The sequence below is a fragment of the Erithacus rubecula genome, assembly GCF_903797595.1.
Source record: "Erithacus rubecula genome assembly, chromosome: 23".
Taxonomy (NCBI): Eukaryota; Metazoa; Chordata; class Aves; order Passeriformes; family Muscicapidae; genus Erithacus; species Erithacus rubecula.
Genome location: NC_136675.1, coordinates 5,504,177 through 5,519,223, shown reverse-complemented (window position 1 = coordinate 5,519,223; position 15,047 = coordinate 5,504,177). Strand labels below are relative to the sequence as shown.

At 48.8% G+C, this 15,047-nt stretch overlaps 1 protein-coding gene across 7 annotated transcripts in view; it reads right to left on the bottom strand.

The window, feature by feature from the left end:
* Positions 1-6,369: 6,369 nt before the first annotated feature.
* NFYC (nuclear transcription factor Y subunit gamma) overlaps positions 6,370-15,047 on the bottom strand; it is a gene marked incomplete at its 3' end in the record, with an annotated part of 30,490 nt that continues 21,812 nt past the window's right edge. For 2 of the 7 annotated variants that reach the window (XM_079325916.1, XM_079325917.1), the window contains exons 6-10: positions 13,088-13,261; positions 11,780-11,938; positions 8,118-8,225; positions 6,974-7,033; positions 6,370-6,489 (exon numbers count right to left, since the gene is read on the bottom strand). In XM_079325916.1, the coding sequence (XP_079182042.1) occupies positions 6,370-6,489; positions 6,974-7,033; positions 8,118-8,225; positions 11,780-11,938; positions 13,088-13,261 (621 nt within the window). The remainder of the gene's footprint in view (positions 6,490-6,973; positions 7,034-8,117; positions 8,226-11,779; positions 11,939-13,087; positions 13,262-15,047) is intronic. The other 5 variants (XM_079325918.1, XM_079325921.1, XM_079325920.1 and 2 more) reach the window with 5 other exon arrangements.

Genomic DNA, 15,047 nt, shown 5'->3' with positions numbered 1-15,047 from the left:
CCAGATCCTGCCCCGCATCCCAATCCACATCTCATCCCAAACTGCACCCTGCACTGCATCCCCAACCGAATCACATCCCAAACCACGTCACTGCCTGCTAAACTGCATCCCAAATTACATCCCAAACTGGATCCCACACCACATCCCAAACACAGAGTGGGGCGCATTCTGAAGTGAGAGTGACCCTTCCAGTCGACACCGGATGGAGCATCCCTGGAGAGTTTGGAGCATCCTTGGAGGGTTTGGAGCATTCCTGGAAAAGATGGAGCATCCCTGGAGGGGTTGGAGAATCCCTGGAGGGTTTGGAGCATCCCTGGAGGGTTTGGAGCATCCTTGGAGGAGATGGAGCATCCTTGGAGGGGTTGGAGCATCCTTGGAGGAGATGGAGCATCCCTGGAGGTTTTGGAGCATCCTTGGAGGAGATGGAGCATCCCTGGAGGGTTTGGAGCATCCTTGGAGGAGATGGAGCATCCTTGGAGGGGTTGGAGCATCCCTGGAGAAGATGGAGCATCCCTGGAGGGTTTGGAGCATCCTTGGAGGAGATGGAGCATCCCTGGAGGTTTTGGAGCATCCCTGGAGGTTTTGGAGCATCCCTGGAGGAGATGGAGCATCCCTGGAGAGGTTGAAGCATCCCTGGAGAGGTTGGAGCATCCTTGGAGGTTTTGGAGCATCCCTGGAGGGCTTGGAGCATCCCACTCCACCCATCCCCCGCAGACTCATCCTCCTGCCTGTTCAAATGTTTCCAAACCAGCACTCGCAGCCCTTTGCTCTTCCATCTCTCAACCTCCCACCAGCACAGCAGGGCGCTGGGAATTCCCTTCCCAAGCTGGATCCCAGCTGGATCGGCTCTCGCACTTTTGGAGAATCCCAGAGTTCCCCCCGCACCCCTCCAGGTTCTCCCAGAGCTGAGATGAAGTTCAGGGCTTCGGGCAGTGAATTATTTAGTGGCAGTCAGAGATCCTGGCACAGCTCGGGCCCTCGTGAGCACTGCGGGATTTGGGAGGTCTCGGGAATCACGCACAATAAATAGACAGTTTTATTTACTCGGAGGAAATGGCGCGGTTAAACCCACAGTTCCCCTCCAAGGATGCCACAAAAACCCCTCGCAGACGGGATAAGAGCCGTGGAGGCTGAAATCCTGGAAATCCAAACGAAATTCTCCCCCCCCCCCCATCCATCCCTAATTCCTGCATCCCCCCAAAAAGTGCTGCCTGGAGCATCCCCCCAGCTCATCTGGCTCCAGCGGGAGCAGCCTGACCTTCATCCCGCTGCCTCCAGAGCAGCACATTCCCCTCGCTGGAGGTTTAAGTTTCACCTGGGATTGATCAAAACCTCGGGGCTGCGGAGAGGGAGGGGTTGAGGTGACCTGGAAAGGATTTGGGTGTTGAGGGGCCGGGTGGGAATTGGGGCTGGGGGTCACACACACAGCGGGCAGGTCCCATTCTCACCTCATCACCTGCCCGGAGCTTGGGAATCTCCATCGATCTGGGAGCTGAGGAGTTTTGGAATGGAGCCAGGCAGTCTGAATCAACATGGCACCAACCCATCCGTCAGAAACCGTGGGGGTTTTGGGAAGGCATCCCAGGATTTGCTGATTTTGCCCCAAACCTGTCGGGCTTCGTGGGTCCCACAGAGTCACTGGTGTCCCCCGCCCTGATGAGGCTTTAAGGATTCCAGAGGCCGGGAATCCGAGGGGGAGGCTCTGTGCTCGGAGCCTGCTGCCCTCTCGGGATTGCAGCTCAAGTTCCTGGCACGGAGCGGCGGCCAGGATTTGCATCCACAGGATTTCCAGTAAGTTTTGCAGGCTTGGAATGCAGCTGCAGGGCTGCGGGGCTGGGGACAGGGGCCATGGGATCAGGGACAGCCGGGACCCCCCACGGGGACACAGGGACCTGAGCAAAGTCCCAGTTTGGCTCCTCTCATGGGGGATATTTGGGGGACACTGTGGAGGGGAGGATTCACCCAAACTTTGTGAGAGAGGGAGTGGCTGGGATGGGCAGAGCTGGGGACAGCGGCCTCGGGGGTGGCATTGTCGCTGGTGACAGCGGTGACAGCGGTGACAGCGGCACGGGGAGGGCGGAGCAGCACCTGCGCTTGGCCTCATCCCAAGGCAATTAAATCCTGGCACTACTCGCTGGGACAAAGCAGCACTGGGAACAGCCCGGAATGGGGAACCCTCGGGCAGGGGGCTGCGGGCTGCTCTGCCCTACAGGCACCCCAAAACCACCTCACAGCCACCCCAAAGCCACCCCACAGCCCCGTCCCCGAGCTGGGAGTGACTCCAGCACAGCCCGGGAGGAACAGGGAGCGGCCCCGCTCCTCTCTGCAGCTCCGGAGGCGAGGAAGGAAGGAAAGGATGGATGGATGGATGGATGGATGGATGGATGGATGGATGGATGGATGGATGGATGGATGGATGGATGGATGGACGGATGGATGGGAGGATGGGAACACCGAGAGCTCCCGGGCTCGCCAAACCCCTCCAGTCGTGCCAGGTCCTGGAGATGGAGCAGAGCCGGAGCTGATCCCAAGGGAGGGACTTTGGTGGCGCCGGCTGCAGGTGGTGACTCCAGAGCCCTCGCCAGGAGCGCCTGTCCCTGTCCCTGTGTCCCTCTGGGATCCCGGACCCACAGCGGCAGCGCGACCTTCACCGCAGTGAAGGGAAAGGGTGGCCGGAGGGGGACAGAAACCCTAGAAGGGACAAAACCCTGAAGGGACAAAACCCTGGAAGGGACAGCTGTCAGCAGCCAAGCTCGCAGCAAAACGAGCGCGGCACTGCCCGAGTGTCAGCGGCCGGTGCTGAGCTCATCACCCCGGAGAGAAGCGGGATCTTCCTCCTCCTCCTCCTCCTCCTCCTCCTCCTCCTCCTCCTCCTCCTCCTCCTCCTCAGGTCTGGCTCCTGTCACTGCCCGCGGTCCTGTCCCTGTGACAAACGATGTCCCCAAAACACCCGTCCCGTCCCGGTGTCTTCTGGAAAGGCAGGCAAAGCTTTATTATCACCGAAATAAAAAACTTCTGCCCGATTAAGGTTTATTTCGATATTAAAACCCACATCTTGTATATGCTAATGAGGTTAATTAAGTCCACACTATCACATCCGTGATTATTACTCCGTGTCCGAGGAGGAGATTCCGTTCTGAAGTTTCTGTGCCTTCAATAAACCCTATTAATATAATAAACTCACAAAAGTGCATCTGATCGAGAAGGTTTTTACTGAACATGACCACATTTCGACACAATCATGAATTAAAATAATCAGCCCGGCCGCCCCTCTGATCCCTCAGAACTCAACAGAGTTTATTTCACATTAATGAAATTTCATTCACTTCATGCAACAGCTGGAAACCCCTTGGGGAGCAGCATCTCCCTCCCATTTTCTGTCCTTTAAACGATTTATTCCCATTCAAATTTAACCTATTTCCAGCAAACCCGGCTGCTGTGGGTAAAGAGCTTTTTGCTCAGCAGAGCTCGCTGATTTCTGCTGCCGGGGGCTGATAAAGGCGAGCAGCGCAGTCCAGCTCCTCCTTCAGGTCCCTCTCCATCCCCGCCAGCGGATTCCCAGCTCTCCAAAGCCATGGAATGTTTTTCCAGAGGTGTTTGGGGGGGGGTCACTCATCTCCTGGGGCAGCTCCCGCCGGGTGGGATCGGAGATCCAAACCCGCATCCCGGTTCTTCCATCCTGGATCTTCCATCCCGACCCCAAATTCCAGGCGAAGGATCTCCGAACCCCCAAATTCCAGGGAAAGGGACCGCCGAGACCCCAAATCCAGGAAAAGGGATCTGTGAGCCTCCAAATCCAGGAAAACGGATCCCCAAATCCCCATCCCGGTTCTCCCATCCCGGTACCCCCATCCCGCTCCAGCCCTTCCCGTGCCAGCCTGGAGCAGAGACAGGGATGCGGCTGCCGGGAGAAGGAATATCCGAGACCCCAAATCCAGGAAAAGGGATCGCTGAGCCTCCAAATCCAGGAAAATGGATCCCCAAACCCCCATCCCGGCTCTCCCATCCCGCTCCAGCCCTTCCCGTGTCAGCCTGGAGCAGCGACAGGGATGCGGCTGCCGGGAGAAGGAATATCCGAGACCCCAAATCCAGGGAAAAAGATATTTGAGCCTCCAGTTCCAGGGAAAGGGACCTCGGAGCCCCCAAATGCAGGGAAAGGGACTTCAAGACCCAAATTCCAGGGAAAAGAGACCTCTGATACCCCAATTGAAGGGAAGGCAGCTCCGAGCCCCCATCCCGTCTGTTCCATCCCAATCCCGTCCCGTCCCATCCCGTCCCGTCCCATCCCATCCCATCCCATCCCATCCCATCCCATCCCATCCCATCCCATCCCATCCCATCCCATCCCATCCCATCCCATCCCATCCCATCCCATCCCATCCCATCCCATTATCCCATCCCATCCCATTATCCCATCCCATCCCATCCCATTATCCCATCCCATCCCATCCCATCCCATCCCATTATCCCATCCCGTCCCACTGGGGCCCTCTCGTGGCCGATCCCACTCCCGGAGCTTTCCCCAAAAATCCTTTTTTCCCTCCCAATTCCCTCTTTTCCCAGCCCAGCAGATGCAGCTCCAGCCGGGCACATCCCGCTCTGCCCGATCCCAGGAGCCGCGGGGCCGGGAAAGCTTCGGGAATCGGCAAAAAACATTTTTATTGACATTTTAATTCATTTATTTAATTTACAAAGCCCGGGAGGGGCTGGGAATCCTGCCAGAGCTTGGATTCCCAAACTGGGACTGGCAAGGGACACCTGTGCCAGGTAAAGGGGACATTGTGATGGGAACAGCTGGGATAAGAGGGACACCTGTGCCAGGTAAAGGGGACATTGTGATGGGGACACCTGGGATAAGAGGGACACCTGTGCCAGGTAAAGGGAGCACCTGTGCCCAGGTAAGGGGGAAAACTGTGGCAGGATAAAGGGAAACTGGGATGGGACAAAAGGGTCACATGTGACATAATAAAGGGGCAACTGTGCCATGACAAGGGGGACACCTGTGACAGGATGAGGGGACACCTGTGGCATTAAAGGGGACACCTGTGCCACGTACAGGGGACACCTGTGCCATGATGAGGGGACACCTGTTCCAGAATAAAGGGGACACCTGTGCCATTAAAGGGCACACCTGTGCCATTAAAGGGGACACCTGTGCCATTAAAGGGCACACCTGTGCCATTAAAGGGCACACCTGTGCCATGATAAAGGGGACATGCTGTCCCTGCCCAGAAGGTGCCACAGGTAAAGCAGGAGGGGGATGAGGCTGGAGCCAGGTGGGAATGGGCTCAGGCTGTGCCAGGTTTGGAGGTGACAGGGACACCTGGGTGTGGCACTGGGGACAAGGGGGGGGTTGGGCACTCTTTGCCTCAGGATTTTCCAACCTTGATGATTCTGAGGGCAGAAATTCCACCTGATTGGGAGGAAAACCCCAAAGGACCTTGGAAGGATTTCCTGCCCCTCCCCCCAAATCTTCCTGGTGAGATTTTGAGTTGTCCAAAATCTCTGAGCTCTGCTGCAACACAGGAAATTCTTTTTGTGCTAAATTTCACATATTTACCCCAAACCCCTCACACACCCCCTGTCCAGGAATCCTGTGCCTGATTTCCCTGCTCCAGGGGTGACATTTCCAGGGGTGACATCTCCAGGGGTGACATCTCCAGGGATTCAGGCAGCTCCTGGCCCTGGATCTCATGGACAGCACACACAGATTCTGACAAAAGCAAATTTATTTCCTTTTATGAAGCTTATATTACATGCATGGACCAACAGGTAACAGCAGGGCTGGGCTTTTGTCCTGATTCCATCAGTTTTTTTGGAATCCAGAAGCCAAATTCAAGGATTTCTTTTTTTTTTTCCCTTAGAAAATACAATCATAATACAAGGAATGTTTTTATTTATTTAGTTTTACATCAATTCCTCCTCCTCCTATTCCCTGCATACAGCAAATGCTCCAAAAAAAAAGGAGGCAGGAGGGGAAAATCTAAACCACACACACTCACCCCCCCCAAAAAAAAAATAAAATCCCTAAAACCCACTGAGATGGGAGGACCAAACCTAGCTCTATCCAGAGGAAAAAAAAAATACAAACAGCAGGAATAGAGCTCTGACAGGAGCATTTTCCTAGAAATAAAAACATTTCCCACATTTGTTCAATGAGATGCTCCAAATCCCTTGGGATGGGTTGTCTCAGGGTTTGGAAAATCAAAATCTTGCATTCTTGGCAGAGTCTGCTGGCACTGCTGGGTGTTGTTGGTATTGCCATGGCCAGGTGGTGGCAGAGATTGGTTTGGAAAATGGAAATGTTGCACTGTTGGCAGTGTGCTGGCAGTGCTGGCTGTGGCTCAGTGCTCAGGCTGGGACAGTGGCTCAGTCCCCTGTCACCTGGCTGGGCTGGCTGTCTGAGCTCTGGCTGCTGGACTGGATGAACATGGGCTGGCTGATGTCCTGGCCTGCTGGCATTGTCACCTGCTGGATCTGGTACAGCTGCTGCAGACACACAAGGGGACACAGAAACCTCTGTCAGTGCTCAGCACCCCCAGAACAGCCCCAAATTCAATCCCCAAACCCCAATCCCACCATCAGCTGCTGCTAATTGTCACCAAAACCCTCCTGGGAATTGTGTGTGTGTTCCTGGCTCTGCTTTCCCAGCTGTGGCTGCTCTGGATCCCTGGAGGTGCCCAAGGCCAGGCTTGGAGCACCCTGGGATAGTGGAAGTGTCCCTCACATGGCTGGAAGTGGATCAGCTTCCAAACCATCCCATCATTTATCACACTTAAGGAACATCCAGATGTTTAAATTTTTATTGCTCAGCATTTAAATGTCAGGCACTGGATTAATTCAGAGCAAAGGCAGCAGAACATTAAGAATCCACCTGAATTTAGACTGGCACAACATTCCTTTATCCTGTTTTATCAGGAGAAAAATGCAGATTGAGCAGAGTCCCTGTGCCCCCTGTGCCCCCAGTTCTTACCTGTCCATCTGTGAACTGGCTGAACTGCTGCTGCCCCTGCTGTACCTCTGTCTGTGTTATCTACAGAGATAAGAGCAGCTGATCACTGCCAGCCCTTCCCAGAGGGTCACACCCCCCCCCATCCTGCTGCTGCCTGGGGACACTCTCAACCTGGGTCACCTTTCCAGCCCCCAGCCCACCTGCAGAGCAAACACCTTCCAGACCAAACCAGGTCATTCCAGACAAAGGTCAGGTCCTTCCAGATCAACATTAGGTCATTGCAGACCAAAGCCAGGTCATTCCAGACCAAATAAGATCCTTCCAGACCAAAGCCAGGTCATTCCAGACCAAAGCCAGGTCCTTCCAGACCCCAAATCAGCTCCTTCCAAACCAAAATCAGCTTCTTCCAAACCAAAATCAGCTCCTTCCAGACCCCAAACCAGCTCCTTCCTAGACCCCAAATCAGCTCCTTCCAAACCAAAATCAGCTCCTTCCAGACCCCAAACCAGCTCCTTCCTAGACCCCAAATCAGCTCCTTCCTAGACCCCAAATCAGCTCCTTCCAAACCAAAATCAGCTCCTTCCAAACCAAAATCAGCTCCTTCCAAACCAAATCAGCTCCTTCCAGACTAAATCAGCTCCTTCCAAACCAAATCAGCTCCTTCCAGACCCCAAATCAGCTCCTTCCAGACCCCAAATCAGCTCCTTCCAAGCCAAATCAGCTCCTCCCAGACCAAACCAGCTCCTCCCAGTCCCCAAACCACACCCTCTGTGCCTGCCCTGAGGAGAAGGTGGATCCCTCAGGCTCAAGGCGACTCCTGCCTTTCCTACACAGCTCCTCCCTCACCCAGCCAAGAAGGAGAAGGAAAAGAGAAGGTTGATGAGCCCAAAAAGTTACCTGCAAGCAGCTCAGGAGCAGCAGGATCTCCACCCAAATCCACACACAAACACACACACACAAGCTTTGCATGCACCTCTCACAACACCTAAAGGACGTTCCCGCTACTCTCCTTCACTCATTTGAAATTTTATATTTTTTTTGTTGAAAAAAAAAAAAAACCTAACAAACAAGAAGCAAAGCCAAGCAAGAATCCTAACCCAAGAGAATGATTGCAAATGCCCTGGCAGTGCAGGAGGTGGAGGGGGCAGGCCTGGGGGGTGCATACCTGCTGTGCATTGGCTGCAAGCGTCTGGATCTGCCCCTGGACTACCTGGGTGCCTGACACGGGTTGGGCTAAGCGGATATACTGCAGCTGGCCAGCATTCAACTGGACCTGGAGACAGGTGGAGGGAGGGGCAGGGAAAGAAAATCAAACAGGTCACTCTGAACCCCTCAACAAACAGCTCAATTCTCTGCTGGAGTCTGGTAGGAGAGTTGGAGGTGATGGGGTGATTTGGTTCCGAGGAGTTTTGGAGGTCGTCGGTAGGAATCACAAAAAAAAAAATAATCCTGAAATCAAAATTTTGAAAGCACAGAGCTCTGAGTATCCCTGAGACATGATATTCCTATTAAAGTAAGTTAATGGTTCAGTTTCTCAGGGATTTGGGAGGAAATTTGGTCTCAAGAATTGTTTTATTCCTTTGAGGAAGAATTTCACATTTAGAGCTGGCAGCATCAAATCATGTCCTGAATCCCTCCTGCATCCCTAGCAATCACATCCTGCCAAAAATTAAGGAATAAACAGGAATTTTGTAACATAAAGCCAGCAGAGATGGCAAATTCCAAAGATATTTTTGGAGGTCAGCTCCAGGGAATTCTGGAGGTTTCCAGCAGGAACCACAAAAAATCCTAAAAAGCAAAACTCCAGGGCACAGAGCTCTGGGTATCCCTGAGACATCACATTCCTATTTTTTTTTATTTTCAGGCTGGGAGCTAAAATAAATTAATGGTTCAGTTTCTCAGGGATTTGGGAGGAATTTTGGTCTCAAGAATTGTTTTATTCCTTTGAGGAAGAATTTCACATTTAGAGCTGGCAGCACCAAATCATGTCCTGAATCCCTCCTGCATCCCTAGCAATCACATCCTGCCAAAAATTAAGAAATAAACAGGAATTTTATAAGATAAAGCCAGCAGAGATGGCAAATCCCAAAGATATTTTTGGAGGTCAGCTCCAGGGAATTCTGAATTGTTCCCAGCAGGAACCACAAAAAATTCTAAAATTTTTTTAGAAAAGCACAGAGCTCTGGGTATCCCTAAGACATCACATTCCTATTTTTTATTCCAGGCTGGGAGGGGTCAGTTAGTAGCAAAAGCAAATTATTGGCTCAGTTTCTCAAGGATTTGGGAGAAATTTTGGTTTCAAGAATTGTTTTATTCCTTTGAGGAAGAATTTTGTTATTTAGAGCTGGCAGCACCAAATCTTATCCTGCACCTTTATCCATCATATCCTGCCAAAAATTAAGGAATGAACAGGAATTTTATAAATTAAAGCCAGCAGAAATGGCAAATCTCAAAGATATTTTTGGAAGTTTTGAAGGCAGCTCTCTGCCAACACCTGTCAAGCCCTACCTGGCAAAGACTCAGATTTTATTTTTTTTTTTTTTCTCATCTGAGAGTTTCAACCCTAAATTTGTTCTCTAAATCTCATTTTGGGAATTTGGGACATGAAGAAATGGAGGGAACATTGTTAATAAACACCTGGGAGCAATAAAAATGTCACAGGGTTTTCCTGCTGTTATTTAAATTTACAACATAGTTTTAAGGGTAATTTTATACCCAAAAAAAAGTTATTTTTTTCTTTTTAAGAAGTGTTAAGAACACAGTAAAACTGATAAAGAAATGCCTGGAATATGGTCCTGGCATTTCCACAAAAACTTCCCCATTGGTGTCTAAAAGCTCCAAAATTATTTCAAGAGCAAATAAACTCCTCCTGAGTAATAAAATTTCAATAAAAATTTGGTTTCTCCATTGAGATCTGCAAGGAAGTCAAATTTTTCCATGCTGGGGGGAATCAGGTTTGAATTCCATCATGAAATGATGGTGGAAGAAATTTGGGAAAAATTCCTGCAGCAAGGAGAGGAAACTTTAAAGAATCTGCCCAAAATGAGACAAAGATTAAATTAAAACATTAAAATTATCATTTCATTGAAATTCACTCCCAGTTTTAATCTGTTTAAAAATAAAATTGAATTTTCCACTTTATTTCTGGAATAAAGAGCACCAGGAACAGGTGGAAAAAAATAGGAATAAAGTGCTCCCAACATTCCAGAGGCAACTCCAGTTTCAGGAAGGAATTTCCCATTTTTTTTTGGGTGATCCAAGATTTTTCTGCTGAGCCCTCAGAGATGTCAGAAGATGCCAAAAGAGAAATGAAAAAAAGAGGAAAAAAAAAAAAAACTAAGAAAAGCAAAGCAGGAAGAGAAGAATGGATCAAGGACTGGAATTTTGTGCAGCCAAATCCAAGTTTTTATTTTATTTTATTTTTCTTTATGTGGTTCTTCAATAGAAGAATCCTCCTGGTTGCAGGCAAACAGGATTTCTGCTGGGTGGGGAGTTGGAAATTTGGATTTTTCTGCTCCTGTATTGATGATTTGAAGTCTTGGAGTTGGCAGAAATTTAGGAATTCCCCCAAAAAAATTTCCCCTGGAGCAGCCACAGCTCCCTGTTCTTCCACAATCCCAGGAAAGAGGCAGGAAAAAAGGAAATTTTTGATCAAAACCAGATTCTAAAATCCCTCCAAAAGCACAGGATCACTTCCCAAAGATCCCCCTGGATTTTCTTCAACTTTTAGCCCTGAACAAAATTGGTTTTTTTTCACCCAAGAGATTTCCAAGCCTTTTTCTGTAGTTCCAGAATTCCCCAGAAATAAATCTTGAGCTGTTCTTTCCTTGCTGAGATGAGGAACAACTTCCTCAAAGAGATTTTCACCAAGAAAAGAAGAGGAAAAAGAAGAGAAAAGAAAGAAAAAAAAGAGAAATGGGTAAGAAAATGAAAAGTTTCTTGTAGCTCAAGGCAGCAGGAATCAGCTGAGATGAAAAATCTGGCACAGCAAAGTTGGAAAAACAAAACCTGTGGGAAAAGCTCTGATTCCACAAAAAAAACCTGAAATCCAAGAGAAATGCCTGACCCTGGCTGACCTTTGGGATCCAGAGCACACAACTGGCTGATTTTTATTTTATTTTATTTTATTTTATTTTATTTTATTTTATTTTATTTTATTTTTATCTCTAACAGGTGTGATATTTTCCAGCTGGGAACCAAATTGTGATTCTAAGTTAATGAGATTTTTTTATTTATTTTTTTTTATCATTGTGTTTATTTAGGACAAATTTCAGAAACTTTGGGCACCCAAAATCTCATTTTTAAGCTGATATAAAAGTGAGGAACTATCTCCTGCTTCTGCAAAACCATTCCTGCAAATATTTTGGGCAGAAATATTTTTTTCTAACATCAAAATTTATTAATAACTCCCAGATGGCACCTTTCCCACTCAGCCTTACCAGGTCATGACTTCAGATTGCACAGGCACAACCAAGTAAAAGCAAAAAAAAATAAATTCTCTTTTATTCAAAGCAGACTGTGGTGAAGAATTGAGGTTTTAACCAGGAAATATTTGGATTTATTGCTTCCTAATCACAACTACTTCACACAGGGGAAGCTGTTTGGGCTGGGCAATGAGTCTGGACTAAATAAATGAAGATTTATTTCTCTTTTTTTTTTTTTTTTCATGTCACACTTGGTTGGTTTTCCTAAGTGCAGGAACCACAGCACTCAATCCAAACTCCCTCTGGCAGTTAAAACAAAGCAAACAGAACAAAGCTCATGCTCACAAATGTGCTCAGGAGGATTTTTTTTGTTGTTTTTCAGCTTTTGCAGCTGGAATCTCACCGGGATTTGCTGGATTTCTCCTGTGTTGGTGATGATTTGCTGCATCACTTGCATGGTTTGGCTTGTTCCACTCTGAGCCTGTTGGGTCTGACCCTGGGGTTGAGCCTGAACGATCTGTACCTGCTGCCCCTCCCCCACCTGCATGGTCACAGGGGTGCTCTGCACAAAATTAAAAAAAGAAACAAAAAAACAATGAGGATTCAGTGGGAAATGCAGGAATTGGGAGGGTTAAACAGAGTCTGGGGGAGGATTCTGGAGGATCAGGAATCTCATCTGGACTGAAAATTGAGTCCAGGAATGTCCCAGGTGAGGCAGGACAGGGATTGGAACAATGTGGGATAGAAGCAGATCCCTGATCATGGATTAGGGTGAGATTTAAGATCTTTCCTTCCAACTCAACCCAACAAAACCAAACCCAACACAACCAACTCAACCCAACTCAACCAACTCAACAAAACCCAACCCAACTCACCTCAACCCAACCAACTCAACCCAACCAAACCAAACCCAACACAACCCAACTCAACTGATCCCAACCCAACTCACCTCAACCCGACCAACTCAACCCAACTCAACCAACTCAACAAAACCCAACCCAACTCACCTCAACCCAACCAACTCAACCCAACCAAACCAAACCCAACACAACCCAACTCAACTGATCCCAACCCAACTCACCTCAACCCGACCAACTCAACCCAACTCAACCAACTCAACAAAACCCAACCCAACTCACCTCAACCCGACCAACTCAACCCAACCAAACCAAACCCAACCCAACCAACTCAACCCAACCAACTCACCTCAACCCAACCAACTCAACCAACTCAACCCAACAAAACCAAACCAAACCCAACCCAATTCAACTCACTCCAACCCAACAAAACCCAACCAACTCAACCCAACTCAACTCACTCCAACCAAACCCAACCCAATTCAACTCACTCCAACCAAACTCACCCCAACCCAACCAAACCCAACCAACTCACCGTAACAAAACCCAACCCAACCACCTCAACCCAACCCAACCAAACCCAACCCAACCCAACTCACTCCAACCAAACCCAACCCAACTCACTCCAACCAAACCCAACCCAATTCAACTCACTCCAACCCAACTCACCCCAACCCAACCAAACCAAACCAACTCACCCCAACCCAACCAACTCAACCCAACCCAACCCAACTCAACCCAACCCAATCACCCCAACTCAACTCACCCCAACCCAACCAAACCCACCCCACCCCACCCCACGATTTCCTGATGCTCCTGAGCAATCCCCCTTGGGATCCCCCAGCCCATCTCACCTGGCCCTGCTGGGGCTGGGCAATGATGATCTGGCCAGGCTGGATGGTGGTGGTGGCCGTGCTGGTCTGCTGGCCCTGCTGCTGGCCCTGCACCTGCACTGCTGCTGGCTGCTGGGCCAGGGTGAAGTAATACTGCACGGGCTCGGCGGGGGTGACAGCCTGGCGCACCTCCTCCTGTGGGGACAGGCACTGGGGTGGCAAGCTGACCCCCCAAAACACAGCAAGGGGCTCCAGCACCTCACTGCCAACAGCACAACAAGCCTGCTGAGAGCTGCTTTGCTCAGCAATGTGGGAATCAGGAGTGTTCCCAGCACAGTGTGGATAAACTGGAGTTGCTGCTGGTTTTTTTTTTCCTCATGGGTGAATTCCAGCAAATGTCCCAGGAACACTGTCAGAGCTCCTCTGTCACCAACCCCCTCTCCTGAGCTCTGCTCCCAACCCTCCATCAAGCTCTGCTGTCACAATCTTAGGAACAAAACCATGAATTTGATGCTTGACCCAACCCCAACTTCCCCAGGCTGCATTTCCCCCTCCACGCTCATCAAACATTGTGAACAACCTACAACTCTGCTCTCCATCATTTCCAGCTATTCTGGGATGTAAAAACCAGCAGGATGAGAGCTGCTGATCTGCCCAGAGCAGCTGGGTGAGGGCAGGTGCAGCTCCCAGACGTTGACTCCATGGCAGAAGGCGTAAACAATCCTCTCCCAGCCACCTCGAGCTCACAGCTGAGAGTGTAGGATGTTTACACGTGCTACAACATGGGACAGTGGCACCTCCAGTGCTGCTGCAATGCCTCTGGGATTCCCTCATCCAGCTGCAAAATTCACATTTAACAGCACAAAAGGAAAAAATTCACATTCAACAGCACAAAAGGAAAAAATTCACATTCAACAGCAGCAAGTCTAAGTGGGTTTTGGGTTGCTGAGAGGAGGTTGTTGGTTTAGATGATGGTTTTTTTGGGGAGGTTTCCCAGTAGAAAAATCACATCTCAAAGATTCCAGCTGGTTCATAACCAGCACCAAACACAGCAATTCCCTGTTAGTCCTCATTAATTTATCTGAAGGAAGGAGGAATAATAAATTAAAATATATTTGTAGTGAACCAGCAACCCCCACAAGCACTGAATCCAGTCCTTAAGGTTATTTTTGGAGTCCAATCCTCAATTCCAGCAGAATCTTGAAATATTTAAAGTAACTCAGTCCTCTGAGCATCTATTCCAGGTTCAGGAATGGTTTTAAATTCAAATTTGTTCCCATTCCCTCCAATCCCATCTTTTATTTCCAAGCCACTGCTGGAGTTTCCCAGAGCAACACAACACCAGGATTTCACTCCCAGCTTTTCCAAGAATCAACATTCCTTGTCAAATAAAAAATACAGATTGTAACACCAACCAAAAATAAAAAAAAATTAAAAATCCAGGCACAGGCAGCCACTTCTCCACAGGAATTTTCCCTGTAAATCCTTAACTTGCATTCCTAGGGGGAATCTAATTCTTCATTATATTTTTTTCCCAGCCTTATTTGCAACCAAAATTCCCAAATTTCCTGGCTGGGATGGATCAGCAGGATATTCTATCAGATTTTGTAACACACCCCTGAAGTGCTCCAGGAATTCCTGGGATTCCAGAGCTTTGGATGTTCTGTAATCACAAAATCCTGATTTGAATCAAGCAAGGAGAACACTCAGGGAATGTTTTCCCTCCCAAACATGGTGCACTGCTAAAAATAGAAAAGTACAAGAATGAGGCACCTAAGAAAAAATAAATAAACAACAAAAAAAAAAGTGGATTTCCAATACCAGAATGGAAATTTCAATGATTCCAGCTGAAAAAAGAAACTCCAGTTAAAGAAAAGCAGCTGTGGGGGTTGTTTTGGCTTTTAATTAACAGCAAATTAATGAGTTTGGGATGGATCATGAGGATTTATGATGATATTTCTATTTTAGGTTGAGTTCTCAG